This window comes from Cavia porcellus, unplaced genomic scaffold, assembly GCF_034190915.1.
Source record: "Cavia porcellus strain 051 isolate PalLab524CR breed Dunkin Hartley unplaced genomic scaffold, mCavPor4.1 scaffold_17, whole genome shotgun sequence".
NCBI lineage: Eukaryota > Metazoa > Chordata > Mammalia > Rodentia > Caviidae > Cavia > Cavia porcellus.
This window is the reverse complement of record NW_026947500.1, coordinates 23,218,230-23,231,982: the sequence shown is the minus strand read 5'-3', so window position 1 is coordinate 23,231,982 and position 13,753 is coordinate 23,218,230. Positions and strand designations below refer to the sequence as shown.

Genomic DNA, 13,753 nt, shown 5'->3' with positions numbered 1-13,753 from the left:
CCCAGGGGCCAGTCGGGTGCTCCAAATAGCGCTTCTGGTTCCAAAGCTGTGCACCTAGTGCTGCCTAGGTGTTGGGAGAACAGATCCCTTGTCACAGCCCTTCTCCCCAGCCCACTGGCCGCAGCTTCAAGCACGATGCCAGTCTCTACCCAGCCTGCTTCTGTGTGCCCCAGGTCTGCTCTTGCTCAGGTGTCACCCTGGTATGTCTCTGTTGCCTGGTACCTGCTGCCCACCTTTGTCTTGAGACCTGTGCTTCCACAAGGTGAGGCTGGGCACACTCAAGTCTTTCCAGGGTTCACAGACTGGGCGGAGGCAGGAGCCCAGGTGATAGCAGCACATGGCACTGGGAGTGAGGCTATTTGACCTATGACCCCGTGCAGGGGTGTGCCTCTGGGGAGTCCCAGGGGAAACGCCAGCTTATGCAAACCCAGAGCAGGAAGTGCAGCCCGCTGCTAGCCTCAGCGTCTTGCCAGCCCAGAGCAGTGCTCTGGAAACAAATGAGGAAGCTGAACTGCTGTCCAGGAGCCTTCTCAGGCCAGAAAGAGGCCTTCAGCAAACACTACTGCGACGACCAAAGTATAAGCTCAGCCCTGTCAGCTGAGGGTCCGGGACAGTGGACAATTCTTGAAACACCACCCAATGACTCCACCTAAAAGGAAGCAGCAGGGCTCTATGGGCCAGAATTTTTCTCACAATCCATCTTAGTTGGAATCAGTATTCTCTGGATCTGGCAGGTTTGCCCCTTAAGATTGGAACACGGAGAGCCAATAGTATGGGGACCATGGTATCTGATGTCCTTTGGTCAACGGGAGCTTGCAGAAGGGTCCCCTTCTACTGAGTAGCAGCACCACCTAGTGGTTGCCTTTAGCAAAGCCCTGGACCTCTGCATTTACACCCAACCCTGCGGGCTCCTGCCTAATACCTCTCCCCCAGTGCCATGAACCCCCAAGGTCAGTCTTTGCAGGAAAACAAGAAATCACTCAAAGCCCACAGTAACATATAACCACGTCCAACTGGCTTGTTTTATTGGAGGTGGAGACGTGGAGGTAACAATATGAAGACAGCTGGGACACCAGGTGGGGAGGAAGATCCTCCCCTCCCTATATTGCCCACTGCCCCAAATAAAAAATAACCAACTATGGGGGAGCAGCTGAGACAGCGACCGGGCACGGGGCAAGGAGACACGAAACTCGAGGGCAGCAGTGAGGAGACCATGCGTGTGCTGGGAGGCCCGTGGCGGCGGCGGTAGGAGTCTGTGTCTTCCAGGTAGGCATATATAAATATAAAGATAAGCTCCTGCTTCTCCCCTCCCTCTGCTGTGCTGCTCGCCGCCATCCCAGCGTCTTTCCACACGAGGGAAGAGGTGAGCAAGTCATCACCGAATTGCGATCAGGCCCACGTCCATCAGCTTCTGGATCTTCTGCGCTATTACAGGGTTCTTCAAGTGTCTAAAGAGGAAAAGGCGAAGTGAGCAGAAATGACTGCCTGAAACAAGGCTTTCCTGCTTCCAGAACAAGCTCCAACCCAAAACCTGTGCAGCCATGGTCAGGGCACACAAGAGGCCTGGTGAAAATGGCCAGGCAGACCTGGCAGCCAAGTGCAGAACCTGCCAGGTCTACCGAGTGTCAAGCCTCAGTCAAGACCCTTCTCCTGCAAAATGACCGCCTAAAGCTGGGAGATGAAAGCCACCACGCTGCCCCTCCCCCACAGTACAGGGGATTCAACCAGGGGCTTTGCAGTGAGCTATATCCCCAGCATCCCCAGCCACGCTCTAGGTCTCATATATGTAGTTCAGGCTGGGCTTAAAGCATTTCTCCTACCTCAGCCTCCCAGAGTACTAGGGTCACAGCTGTGTGCTAACATGCTTGGCTCCCATCTTTCCAGTTTTAAGAAAGAGGACACAATCATTCCTAGGCAGAGCACGCCTTGCCAACCCTCTCCAGAATTGTGCTTACTCGCTGAGCGCCTGGGGGTCCTTCTGCATCTGCTCCAGGATGAGCCGCATGGCCGGGTCACTCATTATCTGCTGCACCTCGGGGTCTGCCATGGCCCGTCGTTTTACATCCTCAGGGTTGTCGTGTCTGTTGTACTGAGCCATCACACAGCGCTGGTACCCATCTGCAGCCTCCTGTACTCAGAAGGGGGAGGGCGTTGGCATTAGCCAGCTCGCTTCCCTAGCAGGTTCATGGCAACAGAGCCAGTGATAGAGATGGGAGGATGACAGAGACTGCAAGCCAGAAATAGGCAGGGGTGGTCCACGAAGGCCAGCAGAACCCACCTTGCAGCTGGAGTCCAGGTCCAGTGCCTTCTGGTATACATCCATGGCCTTTGTGTAGTCCTTCATGGCCTCCAGCGCAGCTGCTTTCCGGGTGTAACCCTTGACTACAGACAAACCAAAAGTAAGGGGCCATCTGGAACAGCTCCCCAAATCCCTCGGGCTGGCTCCAGCAGACTCCCTTGGGGCCTAGCTGCTCTAGGTGCTATGGACCAAGGCTCTGTCCTTTCCTCCTCTCAATCTTTCGGTAGAGTAAGGGATGGGGAGGAGCAGGGAAAGGTGATGGGTCCCGCCCGTGTGACGCTCTGCTAGGCTCAGTGTGGCACCCGCCCAACTGACAATGGACCCTGGAGCAACAGTGGACTTCTGGGTTCTTCCAAGCTAAAATGAACGTCCCACTTTTCGCACACGCCCCTAATCAGCTGTCAATATCTTGTGCCCACTCATTCAGACTCCACCCGTCAAACCTAGTAAAAGCCTGGGCACTTCTGTCTGCTTCAAACGAACCCTGCACTCTTCTGTAGCCCTCTTGTGCCCACAATAAAGGCCTTTTTCCTTTTTCTGCCCCTGCTTATTAAGAAAAACCTAACAAAAGGCACTTACTGAAGGTCGGCTCCAGCTGGATGCATTCTTCACAGTCCTAGGAAGCAGCAGGAGAAAAATTAGGCACTGCCCTTAGCGAGATGCAGCCAAACCATGCGATCCTGCCCTCAGATATGCTTTGGCTTCTACCTCTGCTGCTCCTGACAGTGCTGTGCTTGAGGGGCAGGCCAGGTGCACACAGGCACTGTATTTTATACACACAAGCAGCACCTTGACAAATCTAATCTGGCATTGAGGAAAGACCATCAAACTCTAAGTGAAAACACAAAAGGGGAAACAACACCCCCACCCTATCCTTGTCCTGTCTTCAGAGTTTACAGTGACAGCAGCCTTGCCCTCCCGAGCGCCCCACCTTCAGCGCCAGCTGGAACTCCAGGAGCTTGGTGTAGCAAGCAGCTCGATTGCTGTACAGCTTGGCGTCTCGGGGATTCCGTTTAATGGCTTCTGTGTAGTGCTTCATGGCCTGGGGATAATCTCCTGGGTAAAGAAAACAAAGACTACTTGTGACAAAGCAAAAAGCCATCTCGTCCTCCAGGCCGCAGGTACCCTGTAGCTGGACATGGGAAGCTATCCACCCACTAGCATCCTCAGAGGCCCAGCCGGGGAAGGGTACCTTTCTGGAAGCACTCATTGCCCTTGTTCTTTTCCTCCAAAGCCAAGTCAGGGTTGATGTAGGCCAGCCGCTCTTGCTCCTTCAGGATTTTCTCTGCCTACGAGAAAGATTCCTGGAATAGTAATGTAAACTCCCCAACCATTCAAAGAGTGGGCTAATTAAGAGATAATAATTTTCAGAGTTCTCCTGGCAAGATTTACTTTTGTTGCAGAAATTTTATATCCCTGTGGTGGGGAAATAGTTTAGTGCGACAGAACATGTGGCTTAGCAGGCTTGAGACCCTGGATTCAGGCCCAGTGACACACACACACACAATTTTATGTCTTCGTAGCAAGGTACCCAGTGTACAGAATGAATAGTATAGTTATGCACGTGGTTCAAAACCATACCTGACATGAAAATGACACATATCTTAAAAGCAGTTTATTTCCTAACTCATTTTTTATTTTTGGAGATGGAGTCTTGCTATGTTGCCCAGGCTGACCTTGAACTCTTGGCCACAAGTGACTCTCCTGAGTAGTTGAGGCTACAGGTGTGCACCACTGTGACGGGCTTCAACATTAGGACTGAGGGCCAGGCATTGGTGGCGCACGCCTGTAATCCCAGGACTTGGGAAGCTAAGACAGAAGGATCAACAGGAGTTCGAACACACTGGAACTACACAGTGAGACTCTGTCTCCAAAAAAACCCAAAAACACTAGGGCTGGGGACACAGCATGATGGTAGTCTGCCTAGCACACTGTAAGGGTCTGGGTTTAATCCCCGGCACTACTGCCGCCTCCACAAGACTGCAAAAGTACCAGGCTATTTCCTACACTGCGTCATTATGAAATGACAGCGTCAAAACCATGTCACTATTTAAACAAACTATTTTTCCACAAAACCAGGGATTGAACCCATTACTTATTTACTTGTTCGTTTATGTACACAGCAGTGGGGGCTAAATGGGGTAGAGCATTTGCCTCACATACATGAAGCCCTGGGTTTCATCCCCAGGCCTGCAAGCACAGTTCTTCTTATCCGACCCACCTGCTGGCATTTCTTCAATACATCTGGGGTTCGATGCTCTGCCAAAGACTTGTTGTAGAAATGGATGGCATCCTTGTACTTTTCCTCTTTGAAGTAAGAATTGCCAATTCGAGCATAAGCTCTGATAAAAGAGAATTTATTTGTTGAGGACAAAGCCAAAAACAAAGTCAGTCCCTGCAGAGAAAATATACCTGCACCTAGGAGCAAGGTCCCAACCACTGCCTAGGCGTGCCACCCTTTCAACACCCTGTGTTTCAGCCCCAATGGCATCTTTCCAGCCTCTCCCTCAAGGTGTAGGCTTGGTGGTGAGCACCCCTCTCCCCCTAAGTGCTCCCCAAGGTCAAGCATACTTGGCGATCTGTCGATAGTCTTCCCGGTTTTCTCGCCCCACTTCGATGGCCTTCTCACAAAGCTCCCGGCATTTATTATAGTCGCCCTTTTCAAAGTATACCGCTGCCAGGCAGGATGGTTTAAAAAAAAAAAAAAAGTCAGTGCTCACTTTGCCCCTCAGCAATGCCTAACAACTCTACCACCCCTGGTTTCTGAGCCTCACCTGCTTGATTAGTAATGTAAGTCATGTTGGTGGGGTCCAGCTCCTTGGCTCTGTCGTAATGCTTCAGTGCTGTGTCAAAATCTTTCTTCTTGTAGGCATCGTTCCCCAGCTCTTTTTCTTTCAGTGCCTAGGTGGGGTTTAAAGAATCAAGTCTTGAGCAAATCTAACCCAGGTAGCAAAGACAGCAAGTTTATAATCTGTCACACTACTGAAACTGGCCAAAACAACACGCATAGAAAAATAAGTTCTTCATCTGCCAGCATACTCTCAAACTCTTTCTTCTTTACCTACCATCCTGGCTCTTTAGCAGGAAAGTTAGAGGGCTTTTTTAAGGGAAAAGAAATTCCCTTCAACAATGTAATTTTGAGTCAGGTTTTTCTTTTCTGTTTTTTTCTTTTGTCTTTTTCATTTTTATCGGTACCTGGGATCGAACTCACGACCGCCTGCTTGCAAGGCAGGTACTTATGCCGCTGAGCTAAATCCCCAGCCCCGAGTCAGGTTTTCCTAAGAAGTGGCCAAAAACCCAGTTTCTGTTGTGTGGCTGTCTTGAGCCTTTGTTTGGAGGCCAGCAGAGGGGGCAGTGAGAGAGAGAGAAAGGGCAGAGTGGCAGCAGAAGTCTTTAGCACAGTTCACTACCGCCCACACTGAGGGCCCTTTTCTAGCTGAGACACCCTGAACAACCAACACGCACCCATTTGAAGGTCCTAAATTTGGCAGCAATCTGCTGTTCCCGTTTACGAGAGAAATGAAGCCATTTAGGCACATGCCTCCTGCTTTGGAAGACAGGGTTGCTAAGTGGACAACTTGCAACCACTTGCCACATCCAGCCAGGAAGCAGAACACGAACCAGAGGACCTGCTCTTTTGGATCATGGCAGGGACACACACCCCTCATAACTTACTCTCAGGCCCTGCATCACTGTCACGCAAACAGCACTGCAGCAGCTGTGGGGACTATGAAGAGGCTACTAAGACATCTTAAAATACTTTGACCAAGAAAGAGTTGCTTTTTTTGATTTTCCAACATATTTTTATACAACTTTGTTTTTCTGAAATGCAGGCTTGGGGCTGAGGATTAGCTCAGCAGCATAAGCACCTGCCTTGCAAGCAGGCGGTGGTGAGTTCGATCCCTGGTACCGATTTAAAAAAAAAAAAAAAATGCAGTCTTGCTACGTTGCCTAGGTGGCCCTCATGCTCCTCAACTCAAGTAACCCTTAGCACACACCAAGCATTCAAAAATAACCACACCAGGGGCTGGGGATTTAGCTCAGCGCATTAAGCGACTGCCTTGCAAGCAGGCAGTTGTGAGTTCAATCCCCAGTACCGATAAAAAGGAAAAAGACCAAAACAAAACAAAAAAAACCCCACACTACACACGCTCTCATCCATCATGCGCGTGCCAGTTCACTTAGCTGTTTATATCCAGGAGAGAGAAAACATTACCTGCTTCTTATTCTCTGGAAGATCCTCTTCCATTGGCTCTGGCTTGGTCTCCTTTTTGGGAGGAGGCGGAGGAGGAGGAGTTGCAGCCTCCTCCTCCTCATCCATGCTGCCCAGATCAACCCCGAGCAGGACACTGAGTGTGGTCATGATCCGAGGGTCCTGTAGTTTCCTAGTATTCATTTTTTTAAAAAGAGGCAATGATTCCTTGCCACAGCTGATTTTAAGCCCCCATTTACTGTTACCATCAGCTTCCTGTGGATAGAAGTTCGTCACCTGTGCCTGTCTGTTGACAGTTATACTGCACACTATTCAAGGTTACACAGAACCTTGCAAGGCAGAATGCTCAACCCTTCCAAAGGCTGTGAAGCCTCAGAGGTCAGAAGTGCTAACCCAGGGTAGACAAGCAGAAGAGTCATCACAGGTACACCTGACTATCTGACTCTAAAAGGGCTCAGTGACAACCCCCAGCCCAAGGCTTACAGCACACCTCCTCAAAGTGTGCTCAGCAAGAGAGCCTGAATTCCATTTCCAGCACTACCTAAAATAAAACCCATAGGTCCCCAGTTGGGAGAAGGCCTGTGCAGACTACAACACTGCAGATGACCCCACTATCTGCTCACCTGACCCTTAAACCCCTACACTCTGAGACAAAGGCACAAATCCTGTGGCCTGGCCAAGGAACTCTGCCACAGGGCTTCCTGCACGTCCAGACTCAACTTGCTGCTTCTACTTACGTGCCCAGGTCGGACGGCTTGTTTCGTAGTTGCTCAATCAGCTCCCGGTAGGTAGGGTCACTAAGCAGCGTCCTTGTCCTGGGATCATTCTCTAGCTTCTGATACAGGTTGGGCATGTTGAAAGGGTTCATGAATTTCCTCTCTGTTCCAATAAATTAAAGTACATGACTGTTCACTTGTGTTCTGCCCTCACACCCTACCTAATTGGGGAGGGGGAACTAAAAAAGTCAGCCCTATTGAGAGAATAACCGAGTCAGTGATGGGCACCTACCTGCCAACCGGGCCTCCATATTCTGTAAGCCCTCTTTGAGTTGAGGATTACTCGCTTCATGTGTTAAGCCCTCCTCGTAGGTTCGCTTGGCTTCTTCATATCTGTTTAAGAACTCCAGAGCTGCTGCTTTTCTTGAATAACCCTTAAACCCATAAAAAAAAAGACGGAAAAAGGGACACGCAGACTTAAGGCAGATGTACTAAAAACCCTATTTTACATTTCACAGACCAAAAATGGCCAAGAAAACAGGGAGGACTGCACCACAAGGTTGAAACCTGGCACATACAAAAGAGCACACCTCCCTAACCTGACTCCTGTGAAAGCCATGGCCTCTCACTGGGGCAGTGCTTTTCCAAGTGTTTATTTTTTTGGTTTTTTAAAAAAAGTCTTGCTATGCAGCCCAGGCTGGCCCTGAATCCATGAAGTTCCTGCCTGGGCCTCCCAAGTGCTGGAGTTACATCCATGTGCTGTTCACATACAGCTTAGCATTTTCATTCTTGCCAATACAAAAAAAAGCCCAAAGTATAACCGATAAAAAGAGATCTGGTGAAAAATGTCATTACTTCCAAGGAAGGGTGGGTTGGTAACAATCAATCTACTCGACAGAGAACTGGGCAAGTCAGGAGGGCTTGCCATGAGGCCATTCAGTGCAAACCTGAAGATGAAGATGCTGACCTCCCGAAGCTTACCTTGCCCCAGTCGGGTTTCAGGTCAACAGTTTTGCAGCCGTCCTCATAAGCCTTCTGGTAGTCTCCTTTCTTGGCATAGGCCGCAGAGCGGTTACTATAGAGCACATGGTTGTGGGGGTCCAGCTTAATTGCTTCAGAGTAGCACTGTAAGGCGTCATCAATATTACCAGCGCTCAGGGCCTTATTGCCCTTCTCCTTTAGCTCATTCACCTGAGGAGAAAAGGAGCCATACAGTTTCTCTCCAAAACATGGTTACTTTGCCATGGGTTTTGTTTTGTTCTGTTGACACAGGCCCCACTACGTAATCCAGGCTGACTTGGAGCTGTCATTGATCCTCCTCCTCAAGCCCCACAGCGCCAGACTTAAGAGGCATGAGCCACGATGTCCAGGTGCCCTCAAGGTTTTAAAATGATGCTTGTCCTTTTTCCCACAATTATTAACAAACAGACTACTTTATGGATTAGAAATGAACTGTGGGTACACTTGCCTAGCATGTGTGAAACTTTGGGTTCAATCTCTAGCACTACAAAATGAGAGAGAAACCCTAGGTTAATTCATTTATGTTTTCTACATCTTTGAGAGCCAGCAGGAAGCCATGTGTGGTGGCACACGACTAAACCCAGCCCTGAGGGAAGCTGGGGAAGAAGGGTGACAAATTTAGTTCTACCTGGGAACTTTACCTGGGAGAGTCTATTTCAAAACAAAAAATAAAGGGGCTGGGGATTTAGCTCAGCGGCATAAGCGCCTACCTTGCAAGCAGGCAGTTGTGAGTTCGATCCCCAGTACAGATAACAAGGAAAAAAGACAAAAATAAATAAATAAATAAATAAATAATAAAATAAAAGACTGGGAATGACGCTCAGTGTTCAGGCCTTGGGTTTAATTCATAGCACAGCAAAAATAAAACAGGAGTAAGAAGGCCACTTTTCTGTTCTTCACTGGCTTGTGTGTGAACTGTTAATGATTCCAGCTGTTCTACTTTGAGCTGATTTCCCATCTTCTATCAAAGACTGTTTTCCATGCTTTGGTGCAGAAACATGAGGAATTTATGCTCTGATCCTGAACAGGTAGAGGCAGCCCACTCAAAACTTTAATGTTAGTGTATCACAAAGATGATGGAAAAGCACAAAGAAAAAAGATTGTGGTTTAATTTCCTATTCTCTCAAACACAATACAAAAAGATGGCACATATTAAAAGAAGAGGGGCTGGGGATTTAGCTCAGCGGCATAAGCGCCTGCCTTGCAAGCAGGCAGTCGTGAGTTCGATCCCTGGGGCCGATAAAAAGGAAAAAGACAAAAAAAAAAAAAAAAAAAAAAAAAAACACTTAGAAAAATTGAGCCGGGTGTGGTAGCTCATGCCTGTAATCCCAGCAATCGGGAGGCTGAGGCAGGAGGATCATTGTGAGTTTGAGACCAGCCTGGGCTACAAAGTGAGCTCAAGGCAGCTTGAACTGCATAGTGAGACCCTGTCTTAAAAAGACAAAAAAGAACTTAGAAAAATAAAAGGGAACCATTAGTGGTAACACACATCTATAGTGCCAGTACTCTGGGATGCTGAGGCAGAAGGCTCTCAAGTTCCAGCCTACCCCAGGTAAACAAGCAAGATCCTGTTTCAAACTAAAAAATAAAAAGGGCTGAGGATGCAGCTTAGTGCCAAGGCCCTGAGTTTACCCCAGCACAGTAGGTGTGTGTAAGGGGGAAGTTGGGAAGAAAATGGAGCCTTGTCCCAAAGGGTCCTAACTTTAGTTCTACCAGGTCTACCCCACAGCAGCCTCCCTTCAATATGCTCAATATGTTAATTCAGTCTGCATTCAGTGTCTACTCAGGATCCAGTACACTGGTACAAGAACAAAGTCATCAAATGACTGTGGAACTGAGGCATACCAACCAGGAACTTCCATCAACCGAAGGGTAAAGCTGGCCACAGTGGTACACTGCTACTTGGGAAGTTAAGGCATGTTCAAGTCAGCTAGGCCCTGTTAGCCCACACCTATAATCCCAGCACTCAAGGCTGAGCAGGAGGATCAGATCACTGCAAACTTAAGGCCAGCCTGAACTGCACTGCGCAGTGAGACCCTGACTTACAACAAAACAGGGCTGGAAATATAGCTTAAAGGCAAAGTGTCTTTGGATTCAATTCAGTGAGGGGGAATGGCAATAAAAACAGACAGAAATTGCCAAAACTGAAACCTTTTAGAGTTCATTTTTTATGTTATAAAAAATGCTTTTTTCTTTTTGCGGCACAGACTTCCTGAGCTGGGAAGGCTGGGCTTCTACCCCTCCCCACCTCAGTTTCCCAGAGTCCTGGGATTACAGGTGTGTACCATCACACCTGGCTTAGAAGAGTTTTCAAACAAAGCACTGACCTACACAGAAAAATCAAGGGCCTCATGCAGGCTAAGCATGCGTTGCACCACTACACTGTGCCTCCCAGGCCCTAGACTAGAAATTCAAAAGATCAAGTGGAGAGGCTGGGCATACAGCTCAGCCTCACAACAGCCTGGTTGGCAAGTACCAGGTTGTGATCAATCAAGTGGAACAGAAGATAGCAATACACAACAGTACTGTTTTGATTGTGTTATACAGGGACTAGGTGTGCAGGCTTCTCTTAGCACTGTCAAAAAAAATGTTACAGTTGTATAATGTATTAGGTCAAATGTAAACGTTTCATTACTGTGGAATGTGAAAGGTTTGTATGGTGATTTTTTACAAATAGGATTTTATAATTTATTTTTAATTCTGATTTTTTTGAGACAAGGTCTCCCTAATGTAGTTCAGTCTGCCCTCTAGCTTACTATGTGGTCCAGGCTGGCCTCAAACTCAGTGTTCTTTCCATCTCGGCGTCCTCGGTGCTGGGATTACAGGTGACTGCTGACCACACTAGACTAAGATAAGCAATTTTTTTTTTTTTGGTACCAGGGTTTGACTCACAACCTTGTACTTGCCAGGTGAGATGCTTGTGCTGCTAATCTAAGTCCCTAGCCTAAAAATCAGTAATTTTGAACAATGAAAAATCATTATTTCCTGACACTGAAATACAACATTAGAGTTGAAACTTCGAGGAAGTCAGATACAGAGGTATGGGCCTATGTTCTCAGGTATTCAGGAGGCTGAGGCAGGATAATCACAGCCTAAGAGGTCAAAGCCAACCCAAGCAACACAGTGAAACCCCCAATCTGTCTCTTTTTTTTTTGCGGGGGGGGTGGGGGTGTCAAGTCTTTTTGACACAGAGTCTCCCTATGCAGTTCAGGCTGGCCTTGAGCTCACATAGCCCAGGCTGGTCTTGAACTCACAATGGTCCTCCTGCCTTAGCCTTCCAAGCAATGGGATTACCAATGTGAGCCACAATTGGCTGAAACCCCCATCTCTTAAAATCAAGGAGACCATTAACGTAAGTCTTTTTAAGACAAGGTCTCACTATGCAGTTCAGGCTGACCTTGAGCTCACTTTGTAGCCCTGAAACTCTCAACTATCCTCCTGATCCCGCCTCGGCCTCTGGAGTGCTGGGATTATAGGCATGCACCACCATGCCCCATTCAACATAGTTTTTATTTATTTTTCAAGATAGGGTTTTCAACCACATATTTCACGCTGGACTTGAACTCTGGAAAATTCTCCTGCCTCAGCCTACCAAACGCTGAGATTACAGGCATGCCCCACCCCACCCCACACCCAACACTTGGGAGGCTCAAAGCGGGAGGATTGAAAGTTCAAAGCCAGCCCACACAACTCTATCTCAAAATAAAAAAGGCTGAGAATATAGGTATAGCTCAATAGTAGTAAAAGAGCCTCAAGAGTTTCATTCCCAGCCCTGTCTGAGCCATTTGCATTCGGTCCTGTAAAGCATGTGGTCCTCAGCTTAGTGTTACTTTACAGTATCTGTATAAACACTCCCATAACTGCTGACAGATAGATATAACAAGAATCAAACTCAGGACCTTGAACTTGCCAGGAACACACTTTGCTGCTGAGCTCCATCCCCAGCCCTGATCCGATCTTTTTTAAAAACTATTTTAGCGCGCTGAAGGATGTACTCAATGGCAGAGAATGTGTTTTTTAATGCTTGAGGCCCTGGGTTTGACCTCCAGGATTAAAAAAAAAAAAAAAAAAAAAAAAAAAGGCAAAATAGTTTTTGTTTCTCAAACAGCAAAGTATTTCTTACACCAAAAACCTTTTCCTTGCCCACACTATAACTATTAACCCCAGATACAATTTAGTGTTTCAAGAGCACAAAAAGTTTAACCACCTCTCCAATACCACTTTCTCATTGATTTAGCAAGCAGGCTCAAGGGCAGTTACTACATTAGAACAAAAGATTTCGTTGTATAGATCATTCTAAAAAAAAAGTGATTTTTTTTTCTTTTTCTTTCCGGATGAATCATTACAGCTCAATGACAGATTCCAATGCAACAAAAACTCGCCAGGTCTCTCACAACTGCAGGTCACTGTGGACCCGAAGTAACTCACTGAACAGAGACCGGCAACTTCAATTGCCCCCGAATGCTGAGAGATAAGTAACTTCTCACCGGACGCAATAAAGCTGCAGATTCTGTATAACCAGAAACCGACTTTCCAGAGGTGTCAGACCGGTCACCCTACTGTCGCCGGCGAGAGGCAGAGGACTCATGCACATCTGGAAAGCGCGGACACAGGCGGATTCCGCCTGGAACCCGCGCCTCCCTCTAGCTCCCGTAGCCTCCTCCCCACTGGCGCCCACCCTGACCTTCTCGAGTGCGCCTAAGTACATCTTCTCCCCGCTGCGGCCGCCACCCCGGAGTACCGCGGACCCTGCTCCCTCCTTCCTCCAAGTTCACCGCAGTCCACGCAGGTCCCTCCGTCCGCACCCTAGGCCTCCCCGGCCCCTCGCCCTCCTGCAACCCCCCTGCGCGGCCTGCACAGCCCCTGTGCAGCCAGACCCACTCCTCTGGGCCCAGCCGGGCCATTTCCTGCCGTGCCCGGCCCTCCCGCGGCCCTGCTCCCCGAACAGGGGGCGATGAGCACTTTAGCTCGGGCCTCGGCCGCAGACGCCCCCCCCCCCCGGCCCGCCGGCCACGGTCCTCAAGCCCTTGCCTCCCGCCGACCAGGCCCACCCCGCCCTCCACCGCGGCCTTGCCACGGATGGCCCGGGCCCTCCGTCGCCCCTCCCCCTTCACCTGCTCCATAGCCGGGCCGAGAACCTCGTTGAATCGAACCCGTCCGCTCCGCGTTACCAACCGCACGCGCCGCCTTCTGGAACCTACTAGAAGCTGCCGGGACTTCGGCTCCCGCCCCTTCCTCGCCTGCTCACTGGTCAAACTCTTCTAGGCTAGGTTCTCTGTACTTTCTTTCCATTGGTTTTAGGTTCAGCCCATCATGTGCACTTCCCTATCATTGGGTATCAGCGAGAAATCTCGTCAACGTTATCTCCTCTGTACCTTGGGATTGGGTTATCCCTAATAAACCCCGCCCACACAACGTTCTACGATCGGAGGGCGGAGGGGACCTCTGCAACGGCGATTGGATGCTTGGTCTGCCAATCGTAGCCGAGCTAACCGCGCCCATTGG

General features: G+C 49.0%; 1 protein-coding gene across 1 annotated transcript; it reads right to left on the bottom strand.

The window, feature by feature from the left end:
- Nucleotides 1-993: 993 nt before the first annotated feature.
- Nucleotides 994-13,538, bottom strand: Stip1 (stress induced phosphoprotein 1). Its single transcript, XM_003468410.5, has 14 exons — nt 13,363-13,538; nt 8,210-8,419; nt 7,521-7,662; nt 7,250-7,391; nt 6,516-6,684; nt 5,074-5,200; nt 4,871-4,973; nt 4,521-4,641; nt 3,492-3,588; nt 3,231-3,355; nt 2,879-2,915; nt 2,279-2,382; nt 1,956-2,128; nt 994-1,448 (listed from the first exon to the last, which is right to left on the bottom strand). Exons 1-14 carry the CDS (start codon nt 13,369-13,371, stop codon nt 1,376-1,378), a joined length of 1,632 nt encoding a protein of 543 aa, XP_003468458.3. The 5' UTR covers nt 13,372-13,538; the 3' UTR covers nt 994-1,375.
- Nucleotides 13,539-13,753: the final 215 nt, after the last annotated feature.